This window comes from Myotis nattereri (assembly GCF_964212035.1).
Source record: "Myotis nattereri genome assembly, chromosome: 5".
In the NCBI taxonomy this organism is placed as follows: domain Eukaryota; kingdom Metazoa; phylum Chordata; class Mammalia; order Chiroptera; family Vespertilionidae; genus Myotis; species Myotis nattereri.
In genome coordinates this window covers 92426286-92444061 of record NC_138080.1, presented here as the reverse complement: position 1 = coordinate 92444061, position 17776 = coordinate 92426286, and the positions used below count along the sequence as shown (strand labels likewise).

The 17776-nt window shown below is 49.4% G+C and overlaps 1 protein-coding gene across 1 annotated transcript in view; it reads right to left on the bottom strand.

Annotated features, from left to right (window-relative positions):
- Positions 1–9951, bottom strand: part of GALNT10 (polypeptide N-acetylgalactosaminyltransferase 10) — a gene marked incomplete at its 5' end in the record, with an annotated part of 171409 nt that extends 161458 nt beyond the window's left edge. Inside the window, one exon of the mRNA XM_081092798.1 lies at positions 9793–9951. Coding sequence (XP_080948924.1) covers positions 9793–9951 — 159 coding nt within the window. The remainder of the gene's footprint in view (positions 1–9792) is intronic.
- Positions 9952–17776: the final 7825 nt, after the last annotated feature.

Sequence of the window (17776 nt, the reverse complement as noted above, 5' to 3'; positions counted from 1 at the left end):
CAGGAATGCACATTCTGGGGTTTCCTGATGTGCCAGGAAGCACGAGGCCGAAAACAAAGTGGACCCTGTATGCACTCCATTTCCCACAAGCCTACGGCAGCCCTGACACAGCGGGAGCAAACTTTACTAGAGAGGGCAGCCCTCAAGCTCAGACACCTACAGACTCAGAGAAGCAAGAGAAGTGATTGTTGGGCTCAGATAGAGCAGGAAGAGCTGATATAAACTTAAGTGAGTTTGTTCAAGAGCCTGTGGTTTATATATTTATATTTCCAAGTAACCGCCTTCTTTTTCTTTTCCTGAAAAGCACATTAGGCTGACAGCACGATTAGCCTCAACTTAACTGGCTCTGTGAATATTCCTATCACTTCTGCTCTTTGAACCTTGTTTTTCCTCATCTCTAAAGTGCAGGCCATAGGCCCCACCCTGCCTCCACCATGATATAAAGAGAACACACTGGACAGGGGCTATGAAGCAGGGCTCCCCAACCCAAATGTCTCCAGAGGCCAGGCTGGTTGTGCCGAACCCAGGTTTGGGGACACAAAGCATAGCTGGGACCATGGCCACCCGGAGATCTGGCCTGCCTAGAGGGGGCAGCTGCTACCCAGACCCAGCCACTTTTTGTGATACTGGAACCTGGGCCCTGGTGCCAGACTTTTCCATTTCCCCCCAAAAGGCAGAAATGAGAATTTTTTTAAAATGTGAAATATTCCGATGTTTAGGTACTGATAACTTATTAACATTTAAAAATAAAGACACCCAATCATCCCTGGGCCAGCACTAGGTGAGCCATAAAAAACATACCCGCCAGTTTACAACCTCCATGAAAGTACACATGAGGGTTTTAAATAATATAAAGGTCAAATAAAGTAATAAAAGGAGTTCTCTGAAGGAGACAGCCATTAGGGTTTATTATCAATAAAATAACCAGGAATCCAAACCACAGCCCCTGGTGCCCCAAGAATAGAAACACCAACTTTATTCACTCAAGTCAGGTGCCAAATGTAGAAACTGGTTATTTCACAAATAGATGTGCACACATATACACATTTTAACTGTCAGCAGCTGACTCTGATCAATACTCAGGAGGAAACATGCAAAAATAACAGTTTTCAGTTGAGCACATACAATGTGCTTTAGCAGCAGGAAGTGATTTTCACACACACTCCCCCGGTGGCTGTTTCCACCCTATTCCCTTGAAGAAGCCACCTCCCTCCAGCCCCCACCGGTCCCCTCTGCTCAGCAGCCCGCCACTTGGAGGCTCACCTTTGCGACCCATGGGGGAGACCCACACAAACACACAACCTTGTTAACTGGAGTCTCGGGAGGCTGCCCAGGGAGGCACCCAGGAGGCACATGGGCCTGCTGTAATCTGCCCTGGCATGGCCGTCTGCGAGTGCAACTAAGGGAAGAGCTTTCCAGAGCCCAGGCTCATGGGGCCCTGGGCGATAACCTCCCACCGTGGCCTCCTGTCCAGGGGAAGGGGGTGGGCTCACCGAGGTCACAGGCCCAGTGGGTGGGGAGGCAGCAGAAAGGAGCCTGGGGGCTGTAGGCTCCACTTGCAGGAGGCACTGGGGTTGGAATCCTGTTGCCATCACTTTCCAGCTGTGGTTACATCACTGAACCCCTCTGCACCTCACTTTTCTCACCTTTAATGTAATTCGATCCTCTCCACGGCACTGTGCAGTAGCAGTCACTGTGCTCGTTTTAGGAGGAGAAGCTTTGATTATTATGCTCATTTTAGGAGAAGACTGCAGCTCCAGAGGCTGGGCAGAGCTAGGCCTGGTTCCTGATCCCACACTCTGTCCAGCTCAAGGGAGAGGTTCCTAGGGTCTCCTCAATGCTACCCCTTCCCAAGAGGCCCCAAGTTTAGTAGCACTGCTCTCTCCCACCATGGCACCTCATTCTACAGGATGGTAGAGCACCCATCCTGAGAGGGCAACAGACCATGGACATCAGAGGAAAAGGAAGCTATAGGGCCTGGGAGAGTCCTTGCAGCCCACGGCGGAGGGATTTTCCCAGTGCACTGCCTATCCCAGATCTAAGATCTAAGATCCAGACTCTGAGCTGCTTGCACCTAATATTGTGCCACTAGCAGGCTCCACAGGGCTCCCCTGGGAGTGCTGGATGGCAACTCCAGGAATAGAAGTTCAAAGGCTGGACCTCAAGTGCTCCTGGGGAAAGTAGAGTGGGCCCCTGGAGAAGGCGAGGTCTGCCTCTTGGGGGTGCTGGCAAGCTGGGGATGTGGGCAGAGAGAAGAGTTCCCTGATGGGCTCTCAATAGCATTTGTTAAATATAAGGTCCCCTGACCCACCCATAATGGCCCCATCAGGCTCCTTGGGTGCGGGCTCCCCAGGGATTCTGAAGCGCCATGCAGTTCGAGAAGAACCATCCCTCGGGCTAAGCTGCCTGCACTAGGCCAGCAGTTACTGAGTACCATTCACTCGCTTGTTTCTTCAGTCATCATCAAATGTTTGGGGCAAACAAGAGTGGGTGGCCAAGATGGAGGTTAGCTGCTGCCTGCAGGAGCAGCCAGTCTGGACAGATTAAAAATGATTACTACACTGCAAGGTACATTTACATGTGGGGTTCTGCTCTGAGACCCCGACTTACCCTGGCTACCCCAGGTTGCCCCAGGTTTAGGAGGGAGGTTGCAGGGAAGAAGTGGGCCAGAGGCAAGGGAGCCGTGTGTGTGGAGTCCCAGAGGCATGTAGAACACATCAGCAGGAGCAGGAAGGGAGAAGCAGAAAGAAACACCAGGCTGTGCTGTCCTGAAGGCCTCTGATCGAAGTAGGCCGACGAGAAAATCAAAGCTTGGGGGATCTGAGACCTGTGAGAAAGCCGAGGGCTGGAGTGGCCCATGCATGCTTCCTGGAGGCGGCAAAGGATACTTCCTAGAAGGAAGCAGAGGATCTGGGTTCTCTCCCAGGGTGGGAAGCAGCTAGGTCTCCCCCAATGATTGCCTCAGATATCAAAGAATCGGGGAGTGGGACACAAAGAACTGCCTGTGCATGCACAGCTTCCTCCCCACACCTGATCACGAGAGACTGTCTAGCCCTGGTTCACTTCTGAACCCTGTGCTATCGGGCCAACCACCTATGCTGGGACGGCTGACCTTCTAAATGACACCGGAGGCATCCTTCCCTCCCTTGGCCACAGGCACTACACACTGCCTCACCGTGTCTCAATCTAGGAGGACTGGCTCCTTCATTTGCTCCTACCTGTGAACGATTGTGACTATCTGACAAGCTGCACAGATAAAGGGCCTATTAATCCACTGCCTAGCAGAAGAAATGCTAAATAAATGGTAGCTGCTATTATTATTAACAGTATCATGCTCGGCATCATTGTCCTTAGCATCATTTTATGATGTGGCTTTTATCACCAAACTGAAGAGAATTGAGCTTTTGAAGCTCAGACTTCTCTCAAAACCAAAGGGAAGGAAACAAATGGGCCTGCTTTCCCCGCTTTCTTCTTCTATCTATACTCAGCAGAGGGCACCAAACAGGAACCATCCAAAGATAAGAGAGAAGAGAGACACATGGAGAGAAAGCTACACACTCATAAATACACACCCACCCACCCCAGCAAGTGGAATTGTTTAGCTTCCTCTAGCTTCCAAAGTATGAACACTCCGCCTCCTCCAGCTAAGAGGGCCAAAGCTGAAGAGACAGAAGTCCTTTTTCAGCTTGAGAGAAATTTTCAATGAACTGACTTTTAATGTGTGTGCGAAGGGGCGGGGGCAGCTCTCAGGACGCCTGTGAGGGGGAAGGAAGGCAGCAGCAGCACTCACACGTAAGATGAAATAAAGGCGGCTTTCAACTGCTCCTCGGCTCAACCCTCTACTCCAGCTGGCCAGCATCTGCACCAGGCCGCCCTCAGGAGGAAACTGAGGCCCACAGAGGGAAGCCTCTCAGCCAAGGGTGGGGCAGAATGAGAATCAGACTCCAGACGGCAGGTTCAGGGATCAAAACTGAGTCCAGGATGGCCGAGGGGTTTTATCTCGAGGACCACGTCTGATCCCTCAACTGCCTGGGATCCTGTGTCAGCAGGATTCTGAAGGGAACATTTGCTGGCTTCTTCCCCAGATTCCATTTCGCCTTCTCCCCACCCGATTTTTCCCAACTGCTCTTCCTAGGATTTGGGTGGCCTGAAGCGACCAGTAGCTCTAGAGTGGATTAAGTCTGTCAGCATCAACTGTGAATGGTCCAGAGAGCACATTAGATCCAAATTGGGCCAATAATACCTGAGGAGACCTTGCTAGGGCTCATAGGAAAGACGTTTCCTCTCTTTTCCAGAAGCTATCAGAAGTAACAGACCCTTTCCTCTAGGATCTGGGTGTGAATATCAGATGGGAAAGAGTTGCAACCATTTTTTTCTACCATGGGGGCTCAGTCAGGACATGAAACCTCTGGATCACACCACACCTGAAGTCAATTGCAATTACAGGAGCTAACTAATAAATTCCCTGACTCATGTCAGTCCACGTGGCTTAATTCATTCTGTTACGTGCAACTGACAGAGAATCTGAGATGGCTCTTAAGCTGAGATTAGTCCATCTACCACGGATAGCAGTGATGGTGTCACCTGGGATGCTACATGTGATGCATCCTTTTAGCTCCTCTAATTCTCCTACTGGATCCCTTTGCCACCTTAAAATTTAATCCATTTGACTTGCTTTAAAACTATAAACATTTGTGGGGGGGGGAAAGTAAAAGCCAGGTAAGTTCCAGCAGAGAGCTGGTCTCTGTAAGTGCTGGCCTCCAAAACTGGGAGTGATACTCCTGGCTCATGAAGGAAATAATGGAGGAGAAGGATCAAATATTAGCATGTGGAGGGGAAAATATTCATGGTCAAACAGAGTAAGAACTTGGAGAGAAGAACTGGCTTCTGATCTGCATGCCTCTCTCTGTGAACTGATTTCTCCTCTCCTGGCCTCAGTTTATACATCTACAAAATAAGGGGGGTGGGACTAGATGACTTCTGGAGCCCCCTTCCTGCTGATATACAACATAACTGACCAAACACATTCTCTTATAAGCCTTTCGCTATGTGCTAGAAGAAGATGTGGTTCCTACTTTAAGACATTTCGGGTGGGGGGAGCGGGGGGACAGGAACTCAGGCACGGAGAGGCTACCTCCTCACCCCACTTCACTGGGCGTGAGGACAGTGGTTTTCAGAGAAGCAGGACTCTTATTTCAGTCTTCCTGGGGGCCAAGCCTTATCTATCAACTCTTCTTTTACTGGCTCTGACACAAAGATGGAATGCAGAGGGTCAGATACATTCAAAATAAAAAACCCACTGCTAACACCGTCATGAGCGTTTAGCTGTCACGGGACATACTTCTGGCTGCCAAGTCTGCCTCCAGGAGTTTTCAGCCATGAGATCCTGATGCCATCTCTGTGGAAGAGCTGACTGTGGACAAGGTGCAATTAGCAAGCTTAGATGGTTATCTTTCAAACAGGCCTTTGCTTTTTCATTCCTGTTCCATTAGTTTTTATCGTGTCACCGGAGCCAGCAGATTACAAGCTGAACATCCTTAGACTACAGCCTGAGAGAAGGCATTTGAGTTTGAACATATCTCTAAGTAGTGGCCTCCTCACAAGTTAAATATGGAAGCTTGTTTAAACACACTGCTACTATCCAGGCCTTTCCAGTACATGCTTCCAGACAAACTCACAGAACTCCAGGATGTTAGAGTTGAAAAAGTCCTAACAGTATCTATCCCCTACATCGCATTTGTGTTTCAACATGCCATTGACGCCACTTGAGTAGCAGTGTTGACAAACAGTCTGAGGCCAAGTCTGGGTTTAATGGGAAAGAGATTGCTTAGCAATGTCTGCCTTGGCCAGGAGAGGGGAAGCACCATTATAACACACAATGACCTTTTCCCCTTCTGAATCTAAGCCCTTACTTCACAGATGAGGAATCCAAGCCCAGAGAGGTTAAACCACTTTCCTAAGGTCACACAGTAAGTTTAAGGAAGGAGAGAGAACTAGAACCCAGGCCTCTCTTCCAAGGCCTTCCTCAGCTGGGCTCCTAGGGAGATTGCAAGCCCAGGATAAGAGAAAGCAAGTGGGGAGCAAGATTTGCTCAAGTAAATCAACAACCCTTCCCCTGTGGCATCAGGTTTCAGCCTGGCACCAGGCAGAGAAGTGATTAGCCATCTACAGGATCCCAGCCAGCCCCTCTGTGGGAAATTAAGGAAATCATTCCAAGGCTACATTTCTATGGTACTTACTTTCCGATTGCTAAGGCTCTGCCACCAGGAAGACTAACAAAGGGGGAAAAGGCATTAATTTCTGGGTGTTCTAGGAATAAAGTTCACAATGAAAAATAAAGATACAGTGAGTAAAAACTCTTGATACTTGAAACTTTAAGTCACTGGTATTCCATTAACCCACCAGTTTCTATCTGGATAGAAACCCACCAGTTTCTATTGGATAGTCGTTAGTATCCAATGAAGTCACTTCTCACAAGAGATTACAGCTCAGAAATGGGGAGGAACTGCATTGTATTTCCCAGTATGGGTTTTTCATGGCCAGTTCCCAAGTCCGGAATATGAAACAGACTGGAGAATCAAACCAAGATGTTAAGCAGATGGGGGCGAGGAATGAGAGGGAACCCCAAATTAAAATGAAGATGGCTTCAAGACTGGCTTTTCTTGCTTGGTATTGCAGCTTTCACAGCAGCCAGCTGAGCTGTCTGACCAGATGGATTTGGAAATCCTAAAAGCATTCTGTGTCCTTTATAAATCAGCTGCCCTACCCAGCACCCTCTGGAGCCAGTGTGACAGTTGTATAGACTTAAGTTCTAGCAGATGATAAATGCTCTTAATTTAAAACTCTGTATTCTTCAATCCAGTGGAGAAATCAAGGAGTTAAAGGACCGCTCAAACAACAGTGCATTTGTTACCCTCAAAGAAACTTCTCTCCCACCCACAAGGAATATATTTTTCATTTGGATAAAGTCCTGTCAGACTTCCCTCCATAGCCTCTGCAGTTATTTCTTCCGGAAAGATCAACAAGGTGCCCTGGGATCACGCTCAACCATTACAGGAGTGACAGGCTGAGCTCAGAACTGGTCAACCCTGTCGAAAAGAAGCTCCGTGTGCTCAAGAGGCCAGATCTCCCAGACAGCAGCCTGGCGCGTTCCGTGCACATCCCGGTACTCTGGGATGAGGGGCAGAGCACCGTCCCTGTGAGAAGTCAGCCTCTTCCCTCAAGGCCAGCTGACATTCAAACACAGGACCGGGGGCCAAGCCCAGCGCTGTGCATCTGCAGGAGAGCGGAACAAACAGGGGACTGTGTGGAAATTTGGCAGCGTGTTCCTGAAAGGCAGAGGATGAATGCAGAATCCTATAGCACCTAGAAGAGCTTGTCATTGGGGAAACAGCTCCATTCTCCTGCTCCCAGGGAGCCAAGACATTTCCTTTAAAGCAAGGATAATCAGTTGGCACCCGCTACCACCACCACCAGACCCCATTCACCACTTCCTCCTCCTCCTCGTCTTCATGATATTGCAGAGCAAAAGAAATGAACGAGAACTAGACCTTCCCAGATGTGCTTGTCTGTCCATTTCAGTTAAGGGCTCCGAGCAGCGCCCAGCTGTTGCTTCCCCCTCTCTCTGCCCAAAAGGCTGCCTTCCTCCATCATTTCCCTGTTGCACAAGTGAGTAATTTACTTTGAAAGTTCAGGCCAAACTGGCAGTTAACCTTGACCTTCTCTCCACATCTGGGACTATAGAAAATGAGAATCAGGATGTCTGCCATCCACAGCAAATGAAATACGAGGGCTTTCTCCAGGCAGAGAGAGAATGTTATGAGCTATTTTAGAACCAGCCAGAGCTATTCCAAAGGAGAGTTTGCACTTGGGCAGGGCACTCCCCCCATGACCCGGGGCTAAGTCCAGTATGGTGCCCCCACAGCTAAGGATGCTACAAGGGGCTCCTGCCACAGGGAAAAAAAGTGGTCAATGTACTCCTCATTGATTCATTGACGGTACTACAGAATGGTGGAGCTAGACCAATACCCACATTTTACATAAGGAGGAAGGGAGGCTCAGAGATGGACCTGAGAGGTGATCAAGGACATACACAGCAAGTTAATGGTAGGGCAGAGGCTAGAAGCCTGACCTCCTAACCCTGGCCCAGGATGGGAACAGAAGAAAGAATTCACGAAGCAAACACCCACAGGAATACAGAATTTAAGGGAGAGGGGTCTAAGTTGGCTGTCAGGGTTTGTGCCAGGGATTTAGGAAAGGAGTTAGGGCCCTTCGTGTCCCAACAGTAAGCTCTACCAGAAAGATCAACCAGGCCCTGCAGGATGGTTTACAACAATTACCGAGCGACAGGCTACACTCAAAATTGGCCAGTTCTGTTGCAAAGAGCCCTGCTCAAGATGCCACTCTCACTACCCAGACAGCAGCCTGATACTGGGAAGCGAAAGGGAAACCATCAGCTTCAAAAGCCAGCTTCTTCACTCATCCTGCCAACAACCAGTCAAACTTGACCCTGCTGCACAAATCATCCGCTTCCCATGGAACAAGGAAATCCCTTCACAAACCTGAAATATCCCACTGTGTGAAACATTTGTCAAGCATGCATTCGCTCACTGTCAGCTACTGAGTCAGGGGCTGGAAGGCTCGGAGCAAACTGACAGGGCTTCTGCTATCAGTCCAAAGTATGTGTGACACACACACACACACACACACGCATACATGGGTGAGTTCAGAGGAGGCAGAACAATTAAAATCCTAGTCTATGCTGCAAGAAACAGCACACCTGATTAGCCTGAACAAGTTCCGAGGGGTCATGGTACTCTGAGAAGGGACAAGGAAGGCAGATGATATTCCATCTCCTGGGCACCAGGCACAAATAGCCTCTGGGAAATTTTGGGGATCTCGCTACCAGAGCCCCCACTTCTGGACCCTCAGAAGGTCGAAAAAACAGCAGGCCCCCCAAGGGCCAGGAGCTCACCCCCTTCCCCATCCCTAGGGGCTGAAGCGCCCAGGGGAGCATGATCTTTGCATCCTCCGAGGAACCCACAGGATCTGGAGGGAGGATGAGCAAATAGGGAGAGGTGGGGGGCCCGCCTCCGAACAGATGGGAACACAGGAAAGGGGCTGACCTGAGTAGGGAACCCCGAGATCAGCAGGTGGGGGGAGATTAGAAAAGACCAGGACAACATCTAGAACAGCGGTTCTCAACCTGTGGGTCGCGACCCCTTTGGCGGTCGAACGACCCTTTCATAGGGGTCGCCTAAGACCATCCTGCATATCAGATAAAATTTACATTACGATTCATAACAGTAGCAACATTACAGTTATGAAGTAGTAATGAAAATAATTTTATGGTTGGGTCACAACATGAGGAACTGTATTTAAAGGGCCAGAAGGTTGAGAACCACTGGTCTAGAAGTCCCGGGATCTCCAGGAGTGATCCTGGGATGCGGCATGCCGACAGAATCCTCCAAAAGAGAGATGCTGGAAGGGGCGAGGTGGTACCCACACATGGGCAGAAAGAAGGACGGGAACCTACGGTAAGACCCAGACGTCCAGACTGGGCATCAGGATTCCTGGTTTCCAGTTCTGGTTCTGCCTCTGACGGGCGCGGGGTCCTGGACAAGTCCCTGTCCTTCTCTGAACCTCAATCTCCCATCCAAAAAAAATGGAAAGAAGAGAAGTGTCTCCGGCGCTGACGCTGAGAAGGCAGGGGAAGGCGAAGGAAGGAACCGAAAGCTAGAAGTAAATTAGGGGAGAAAGTGTTCCCAACCCCCAAACATCTGGAGGACTCACCTGTCCGGCCGCCGGGGCCACCGCAGCCCCAGGTCCCCCGGAGGTGCTGTCGGGCTGCCGTTCGCGGTACAGCGCCCAGAGCCCCACGTTGGGCAGAAGGACCAGGGCCGCCAGCACCAGCGCCACCGCCTGCAGAAGCCGCTTCTCCTTCCGCCTCATCGGGGCCGGTCAGCCCCGCCGCGTCCCGCCGGTCCCGCCGGTCCCGCCGCGCGGCCCCCAGCTCCGAGCGTCAGCCCGCCCGCCCGCCCGCCCGCCCGGCGGCAGCAGCTCGGCGAGGAGAAGCGGCCACGGCGCCGGCCCCGCTCCAACTCCGCGGCACTTCCGCTGCTCGCCAGCCGGGGAGCCGGGCTGGGCCACCGCGCCGCCGCCGGGGGGGGGGGTCGCCGCCGGCCCCGCCGGTCCCGAGTCCCGGCGACCCGCTCGCTCCGCGCCGACCTCCGATAGATCGGCTGCCGAGCACCGTGTGCCGGATCAAAAACCTTCTTGCGGCTCTTCCTGGTCCGCCCGGGCGCCGCGGGGCTCGAGCGCAGACCGCTCCCCCCTCTCGGCCGCGATGGTGCGGTCCGCTCCTCGGCGGGCCCCCCGCCCTCGGGAGGTTTGCTAAAGTCCCGGAGTTGGGGAGTTGGGCGCTAACTGGTGCGGGGAGGCTTCTGAGCGTCTTCGCGCGCTGGGACGCGCTGGATCCACAGCCCGGCCCGGCCACCTCCGCTCCGCATTCCCGTGGACACGCCGCGCGCTCCGCGGGGATGTGCGGGTTGTGCTGGAGCCCGGCGGGCTGCTCCACTCCCGCGGCCCCGGGAGCTGTCACCCACCTCGGCTCGGCTCCGAGAGAGAACCTGCGGACTTACTGTGACCGGGGACCCCGTGTTCCCAGGCCACACCTGTGAAATGGGGCGACACCCGTGCCTCACGCGCACTCTTTTGCCGGCGGACCCTCGTTTTTCTTCCTTTCGGAGCTCCTGTCGTTAGGTGTGAACGCCTTGTGTCAACTGGAGTGCCGTGCCCGCCTGCCACCTGTCTGTTGACCCTGCAAACCGGCGGGGAGGCGACCGGCGTTTCTCTGCAGGACCTTTTACCACGAAAGCTCAGCCTCCTTGGGGTTGGAATGCCCTCCAGTCCCACGTGTACTAGTAGGCAATCAGCTCGTGAAGCCCTTTATTGAAACCTCTTGTCGGTCTCTGGCTCGGGTTAGCTCCTCAGCAAACCCTTAGCGAACGCCTACTGTGTACCGGACACTGTGCCAGGCACAGGGATGAAATGAAAACAGACTCGAGCCCCCACATCTGGGAGCTGAAACATCAGATACATAATCGCATCAGACGGCGGAGTGTGTCTGGACCGTGGGGAGGGCTCTGAGCGAGTGTGGCCCTCTGGGCACTGCGGAGGGCCACGGGGCTGGGTGGTGATGCCTGTGACCAGCTCCGCAGTGCTCTTCACAGAGTTGCTTCCTCTGATGCCCAGGGACCACGCGCCCTCTTGGTTGCCTTCCTCTTTTCCACCCCAAAGCGTCCTCTTGATTCTCTCCACCTCCAGCCCAGCCGCTGCCTAGCAGCCCCAGACTTGGACCAGTGTCCAGTTGACTCCTGCTTCCCAGTTCTTCCTGCTCCAGGCGATTCTGTTTTCTGAAATCAAAGCTTACAGGTTTCGACATCTGCTACAAAACCTTCAGAGCTCCCATCACTTTGGCTCTAGAGCCCACACTACTACTGCCTGCTAGGGCGGATCAAACATCCTTTCCTCCTCTCTGCCCTGACCAATTGCTGGCTGTTTTCTTTGACCACTTAGTTCCTTCTACCCAGAAAGCCCTCCTCTTCCCCATGTATGTCCGTAGAAATCTTGTGCATCTTTCCATGTCCAGTTGAACTGCCATCTCCTCCATGAAGTCCTCCAAAAGTCCTCAGGGGGCTGCTGTCTTTCTTTGGATTTCTGTCACAGTAATGCTTACCTTTTATTGAATGCTACGTCAGGCACCATGTTAAACCCTTGACATGCATCACCTCTTTTAATGTTCACAGCTTCCCTGTGATATAAATGCTTTTCTTATCATCATTTGCAAATGAGACTCAGAATGAAGAAAAGTAAAAGCCAGAGTGATCCTGTTTTAACAAAGTTCAGATAGCATCACCCCTCAGCTAAAATTGCTTCAGTGGCTCCCCGCCTCCCCCTGTATTTCTATAAAGAATGACAAGATCCTACAAGGCTAGACATGAATAGCCCTCACCCTTTACTCTCTTCATTATGCCCCAACCCATTGGCCTTCTTGCTCTTCATCAGAGAACATCAGGCACATTCCCCATTCCCACCTCTGGGTCTTTGCACTTGCTATTACATCTGCCTAGACTGCTCACTCTTCTATCCCTAGATCCTTACCTAATGCCTTTTAAAAATATTTGTCTTATTGTAATAACATATGCATAATATAAAAGTTACCATTTGAGCCATTCAGTGGCATTAAGTACATTCGCATTATTGTGCAGCCATCACCACTACCCATCTCCAGAACGTTTTCACCTTCCTAAACAGAAATTCTGTACCCATTAAACACTAATTCCCCATTTCCTCCTTTCAAACCCTGGTAACCATCATTCTACTTTCTGTTTCTATGAATGTGACCATTCTAGGTACTTCATATAAGTGGAATCATACAATATTTGTCCGTTTCTGTTTGGTTTATTTCACTTAGCATAATGTTTTCAAGGATCATCCATGTTGTAGCATGTATCAGAACTTCACCCCCTTTTAAGACTGAATAATATTCGTGTGTAAGTATATACCACAGTTTTTTTTATCCATTCATCCATTCATGGATATTTGAACTATTTACATCTTTTGGCTATTGTGAAGAATGCTGCTATTACACCCCCTTTTTAAACACTACAGTTGATACACAGTATTTATGTAATTGAATTTCCATCCTGTCTCTGACAAAAGTGAAAGTTCCTAGAGGGAAAGATAATGTTGCAGAATTCTTTCACGTGCCTCCATATCAGGAGCACAATGCTAGAAACAGAGTAGCTAGGATGATCCTTTTATAAACATGAAGCTCACTCTGATCCTGGGAACTCACGTGTGACTTCCCTTTATGTTACATTAACCTATGAGCCTCCTTGCCACAGGCCACGGGGCTCTACATCAGTGGTTCTCAACCTTCCTGATGCCGCAGCCCTTTAATACAGTTCCTCATGTTGTGGTGACCCCCAACCATAAAATTATTTTCGTTGCTACTTCATAACTGTAATGTTGCTACTGTTATGAATCATAATATAAATATCTGATATGCAGGATGTATTTTCATTGTTACAAATTGAACATAATTAAAGCATAGTGATTAATCATAAAAACAATATGTAATTATGTATGTGTTTTCCGATGGTCTTAGGTGACCCCTGTGCAAGGGTCATTCGAACCCCAAAGGGGTCGCGACCCACAGGTTGAGAACCGCTGCTCTAAACCTTTGCCTGGTTCTCTCCCTTCCATCTTTCAGCTACCAAATCAAATGTCCTGCTTCAGAGAGTGCTTCCCTAGCCAACTCATCTAAAATATCAAAGAGTGTCCCCATCACCACCATCTGCTTGATTTTTCTTCAGAACAGGTATCATTTTGGTTTCCTCCTCTAGATTGTGAGCTCCAAGCAAGGGGGAACTTTGTAATCTTTTTGTCCTATAGAGTATTGTCCTGCCTCTGCTAGCACAGATTTCCTTTTATTTTTCAAATTAGAAAACCCATGCTCCTTCCAGGCAGAGGAAATTGCCAAAAAGGTGACCCCTCTCCCTGGGCCAGAGCAGCAGGCACTAAGCCAGGGCACATGGATTTCAGCTCATACTCCTGCTCAACTACAAGAAACTAAGCCCGGCCCCCATCCAGGCCTAGAACACAATAGATGCTCAGTAATTAATGGTTGAGTGAAGTGTAGCAGCTGAGATTATATACAAGAAAACCTTCCATGTCTCTCTCCTCTCCATCCTTTCTTCCAGCTCCCTAGAGGATTCTGTGTAAAATTGGATTTGAGCTTTTCCTGGTGTCTTACTGAGTGATTTGTTAATCAAAGCTGGTCGGCCTGGTCGGCCCCCAGTGGAAACTCTAACCCATTAGCCCAGCTTTCATCCTGGACTCTGATCTCTTACAATGTGGGATGCTAGGGGGAGGAAACTCCTGGGGCTTTATCCCACTCACTGAGGCAATGCCATTTGAGACATGCGGGCAGACCATTAGCTCCGGCTGTTTCTCTAGAAAACTGATCTGGTCATCGACTGAATTAAACAAGAAATGTTACTTTCAGACTGAGCCGTCCTGGCCTACGGTGAGCCTTAAATGAGATAATGCGCATAAAGGGCACACTGCAGATGTGGGCCTAATGAAACTAGTAACTGTGGCCAAAATGGAAGTCAAACACCAAGAGGAATGCTGAGGAGGGATAAACAGGCTTTCAGCTGCTTGGGCTGTGGCCTGGGTTTGGGTTTTTGCCCTCCAACCTCGTGTATCACCCTCCTGTCACTAGCTCCAAATCAGCCACTTGCACTTCCTGGTCCTTGATGGCACTATGTTCACTCCAGCCCCAAGACTTTTGCATTAGCCCTTGTCTGGACCAGGAACGCTGTTTGTCTGGCTCTTTCCCCATTGGTCGCTCCCTCTTGGCCTTCAAATCTCAGCTTAATTATCACCTCCTCACAGAGACCCTCCCTGACTGCCCAGCTGCAGTGCTCTCTCCATACTTTTATTTTCTTTAAACTTTATTTTGTGTGGGTGTCAGGCATACAGCTTACTCACTAAGCCTTAGTGGTTAGACAATTATATACTTTACATAGTGATCCTCTCGATATTTCCAGTAGCCCAACTGATACCATACATAGCTACCGCAATATTATTGACTATATTCCCTATGCTTTACTTAGTCACCGTGACTATTTTGTAATTATCAATGTGGGCCTTTTAATCCCTTCACCTCTGTCCCCCAGTCCCCCAAGCCCCTTCCTTCTGGCAACCACCAGTTTGCTCTCTGTGTCTATGAATCTGTTTCAATTTTGTTTGTTTTGTTCTTTAGATTCCACATATGAGTGACATCATACTTTACCTTTTCTATGTAGTCTTCACAGTGCATCTTCCTCTTGGCTAAAATCTTATATATGTGCTTATTTGTTTTCATGGTACACAGAAAGGGTTTAATACATACATTTGATGAATGATGAGTATCTCCTATCTTCTCCCATCTTCCCATCTTTACTTCCACATCTTTCTTTTTTTTTTCTGTCTCTGTCTTTTTTAAGGGGCAAGGGGGAGCTATTTATTCTCTCACTCTTCAGTTATCCCTCTTATCATCAGTAACAGGCATATCTTTCAGTATCCTCCGAGAGACACTTCCCAAGAAGGGTCAGATAGAGGAAAGGTAATAGGTGACAGGTGCAGGCCCTTTAGCTTTCCTGATGAGGATATGAAAACTGTCTCTACTCCTTGTCCTCACCTTTCTTATGGTCTGTTATTGCTGACCCCATTTGTTAAGGGCTAGCCCCCAAGGCTGATCTGGCCTTGCCCAAAACGGAGTGAGTGGGAGAGTAGAACAGATCAGCAGTCAGGAAGTGCTGGTCTGTGTGTCAGTCTACCTTTAACACTCTAAACTTAGCCAAGTCCCTTAGCTGCTGTGAGTCTCCATTTCCTCATCTGTGAAATGGGGATCATCATGACTCTGTAGTGACACGATTTCCAGGGTGGTGAGAGAGAGGTCTGCTTGACCCGAAGCAAAGCCTGAGAAGCTAGAGGTGTTGGACTTAGGAGTTTGCTGCAAGCCTCACGCCTCTTGCTTCTCCTGTCCTTGGAGATCACCAAGATCATTAGGCATTTTCAGGGAAGGCTGCCGGATTTCTGGGAACATGCTGAGCTTCCTGGTTATGTGACCTCTTAGCAATGCCCTTCCTAAACAGCCACAGTGTTTATGGTTACAAGAGGATTGTTTGGTATCTGTTTCCTCCACCTCATTGTAAGCCCCGTGAGGACAGAGACCATTCCCCTCACCTCACCCCACCCCACCCCACCCCCCACACACATTCTCAATGCCTAGTACAGTACCTGGCCCTAAAGAAGTTCCAAGCAAACATTTGAGAACTGAATCAATTAAATAATCAATCAAGCACTCACCTCTTTAAAACCTACACTCAGGAAACTCGTTAACCCTGGTGATAATGACCCAAATTGCTATCTCTACCAGGTTCGACATTTAACAAGGCTCAGACTTCTAATATAGAGGAAGAAAAAAGTCCTGGAGCTGAAATTTCCCCACCCGGCTCGCGTCAGCCTTGATCAGTCCAGACTTTGCCCATAACTTCCTGTGTGGCGTCAGACAGGTTGCTCAGATTCTCTGAGCATCAGGTTTATCATGTACGTATGGGTCCATGAGTGTACGTGGCAGCAGAAACAGGAGATGTCTAAATAAATATGGAATATGGCTGCATTAAATAAAGCAATTGAACCAGATGTTCTCCGTGGTCTTTTTAGTTCTAAAATTCTGAGACTCAGCCCTGCCAGTGTGGCTCAGTGGTTGAGCACCAACCTATGAACCAGGAGGTCATGGTTCCATTCCCCGTCAGGGCACATGCCCAGATTGCGGGCTTGATCCCCAGTAGGGGAAATGCAGGAGGCCGCTGATCAATGTTTCTCTCTCTCTCTCTCTCTCTCTCTCTCTCTCTCTCTCTCTCTCCAAAATCAATAAAAATAAATAAATAAACTTCTGAAACTCAAGCTTGCAAGTAGAATGGAGAAAGGGAGCCAGACATAGAATGCCACCCTGGTGATTCAATCCAGTGTGCACATTTAGTGGCATTTCAGCTCCTACTTTGAATAAAAAGAAAAGGTTTGCAGGATGCCTATTTGAAATAACCTCGAGACAGAAAATTGCCTGTCTCTCTCTCTTGGCGTCTACTTTGTCATTTCCACAGTGAGATGCCAATTAAAGCCAATCCTGCCAACTATAAGGGAATGCTATTGAATCAAGACAGTGGACATGGAAGGTGCCTTGAGTAGGGCACATTTTAAAAGAGCAAACAGAGAAGGCCATACACCTCAAAGAGTAAATATACTACGTCACTGGGTGGGTACATCTCAAACAGAGTATTAGCCAGAGGGGTCAGATGCAAATATCAGGTGTACAGGGAGCCATCCTCCTCTTGGCACTGCCACTAAAATAAATATCAGGGCTTGGGAAACAAGAGTGCGTCCTGTTTCATTACTTCTCATTGTTGCACAAAGGACAAAAAAAAAAAAAAAAGTTGTACAAAGACGCAATAGAGAGGTGGTGGGTGCAGAGGGAAGGGGGCTTCCTGGGAGTCTGAGACTCTTGGAGAAGTGACTCCCACCTGTGAGCACTTCTGCAAAATAAAGGGTGGGAACTCTATAACCCAGTGGTCTCAGCCCTGACTGCTCCCCAAATCCCCTGGGGACTTTTTAAAACTCTGGATGCCAACCCGGCACCCCAGACCACTTAAGTCAGAACCTCTGGAGATAGGACTTGGCCATACTCAGGGGATTCCAATTTCAATCAGGTGAGAACCATTGTTCAATGGCTTTGGGGATGTGAAAACTCTCCAGTTTTTTTTCTTTTTCTTTTTCTTTTTTTCTCTTTGTCTAAGTAGCAGGTCATCTGATGTTCCACTAGGTGGCACCTTCCAGCAAACTTCAGTAGGTGCCGAGCAGTCTCACCTACTAGTATGTCTAACTGCAGGGAATGGATTGAGGAAACAAGGCTTGATGGTCTTTCCTGGCTTTGAGGGTGTCTTCACTCTTGAGGAGAAGGCTGCACTTGCTGGTTAACAACATGCTGGTGAGCACTGAAGCCATAGCATGTTAAGATTCGTCCCTGCTAAGGAAGGGGACTGCCCCATCACTGTGCCTGGGCTCACTCGTCCACCAGTTGCACTCTGGTCTCTTCCCCCAACCAACCCAGCAGGAACTACAAAGCCTCACTTAAAAGCCTCCTACGAGTCCTGTATGGGCAGTA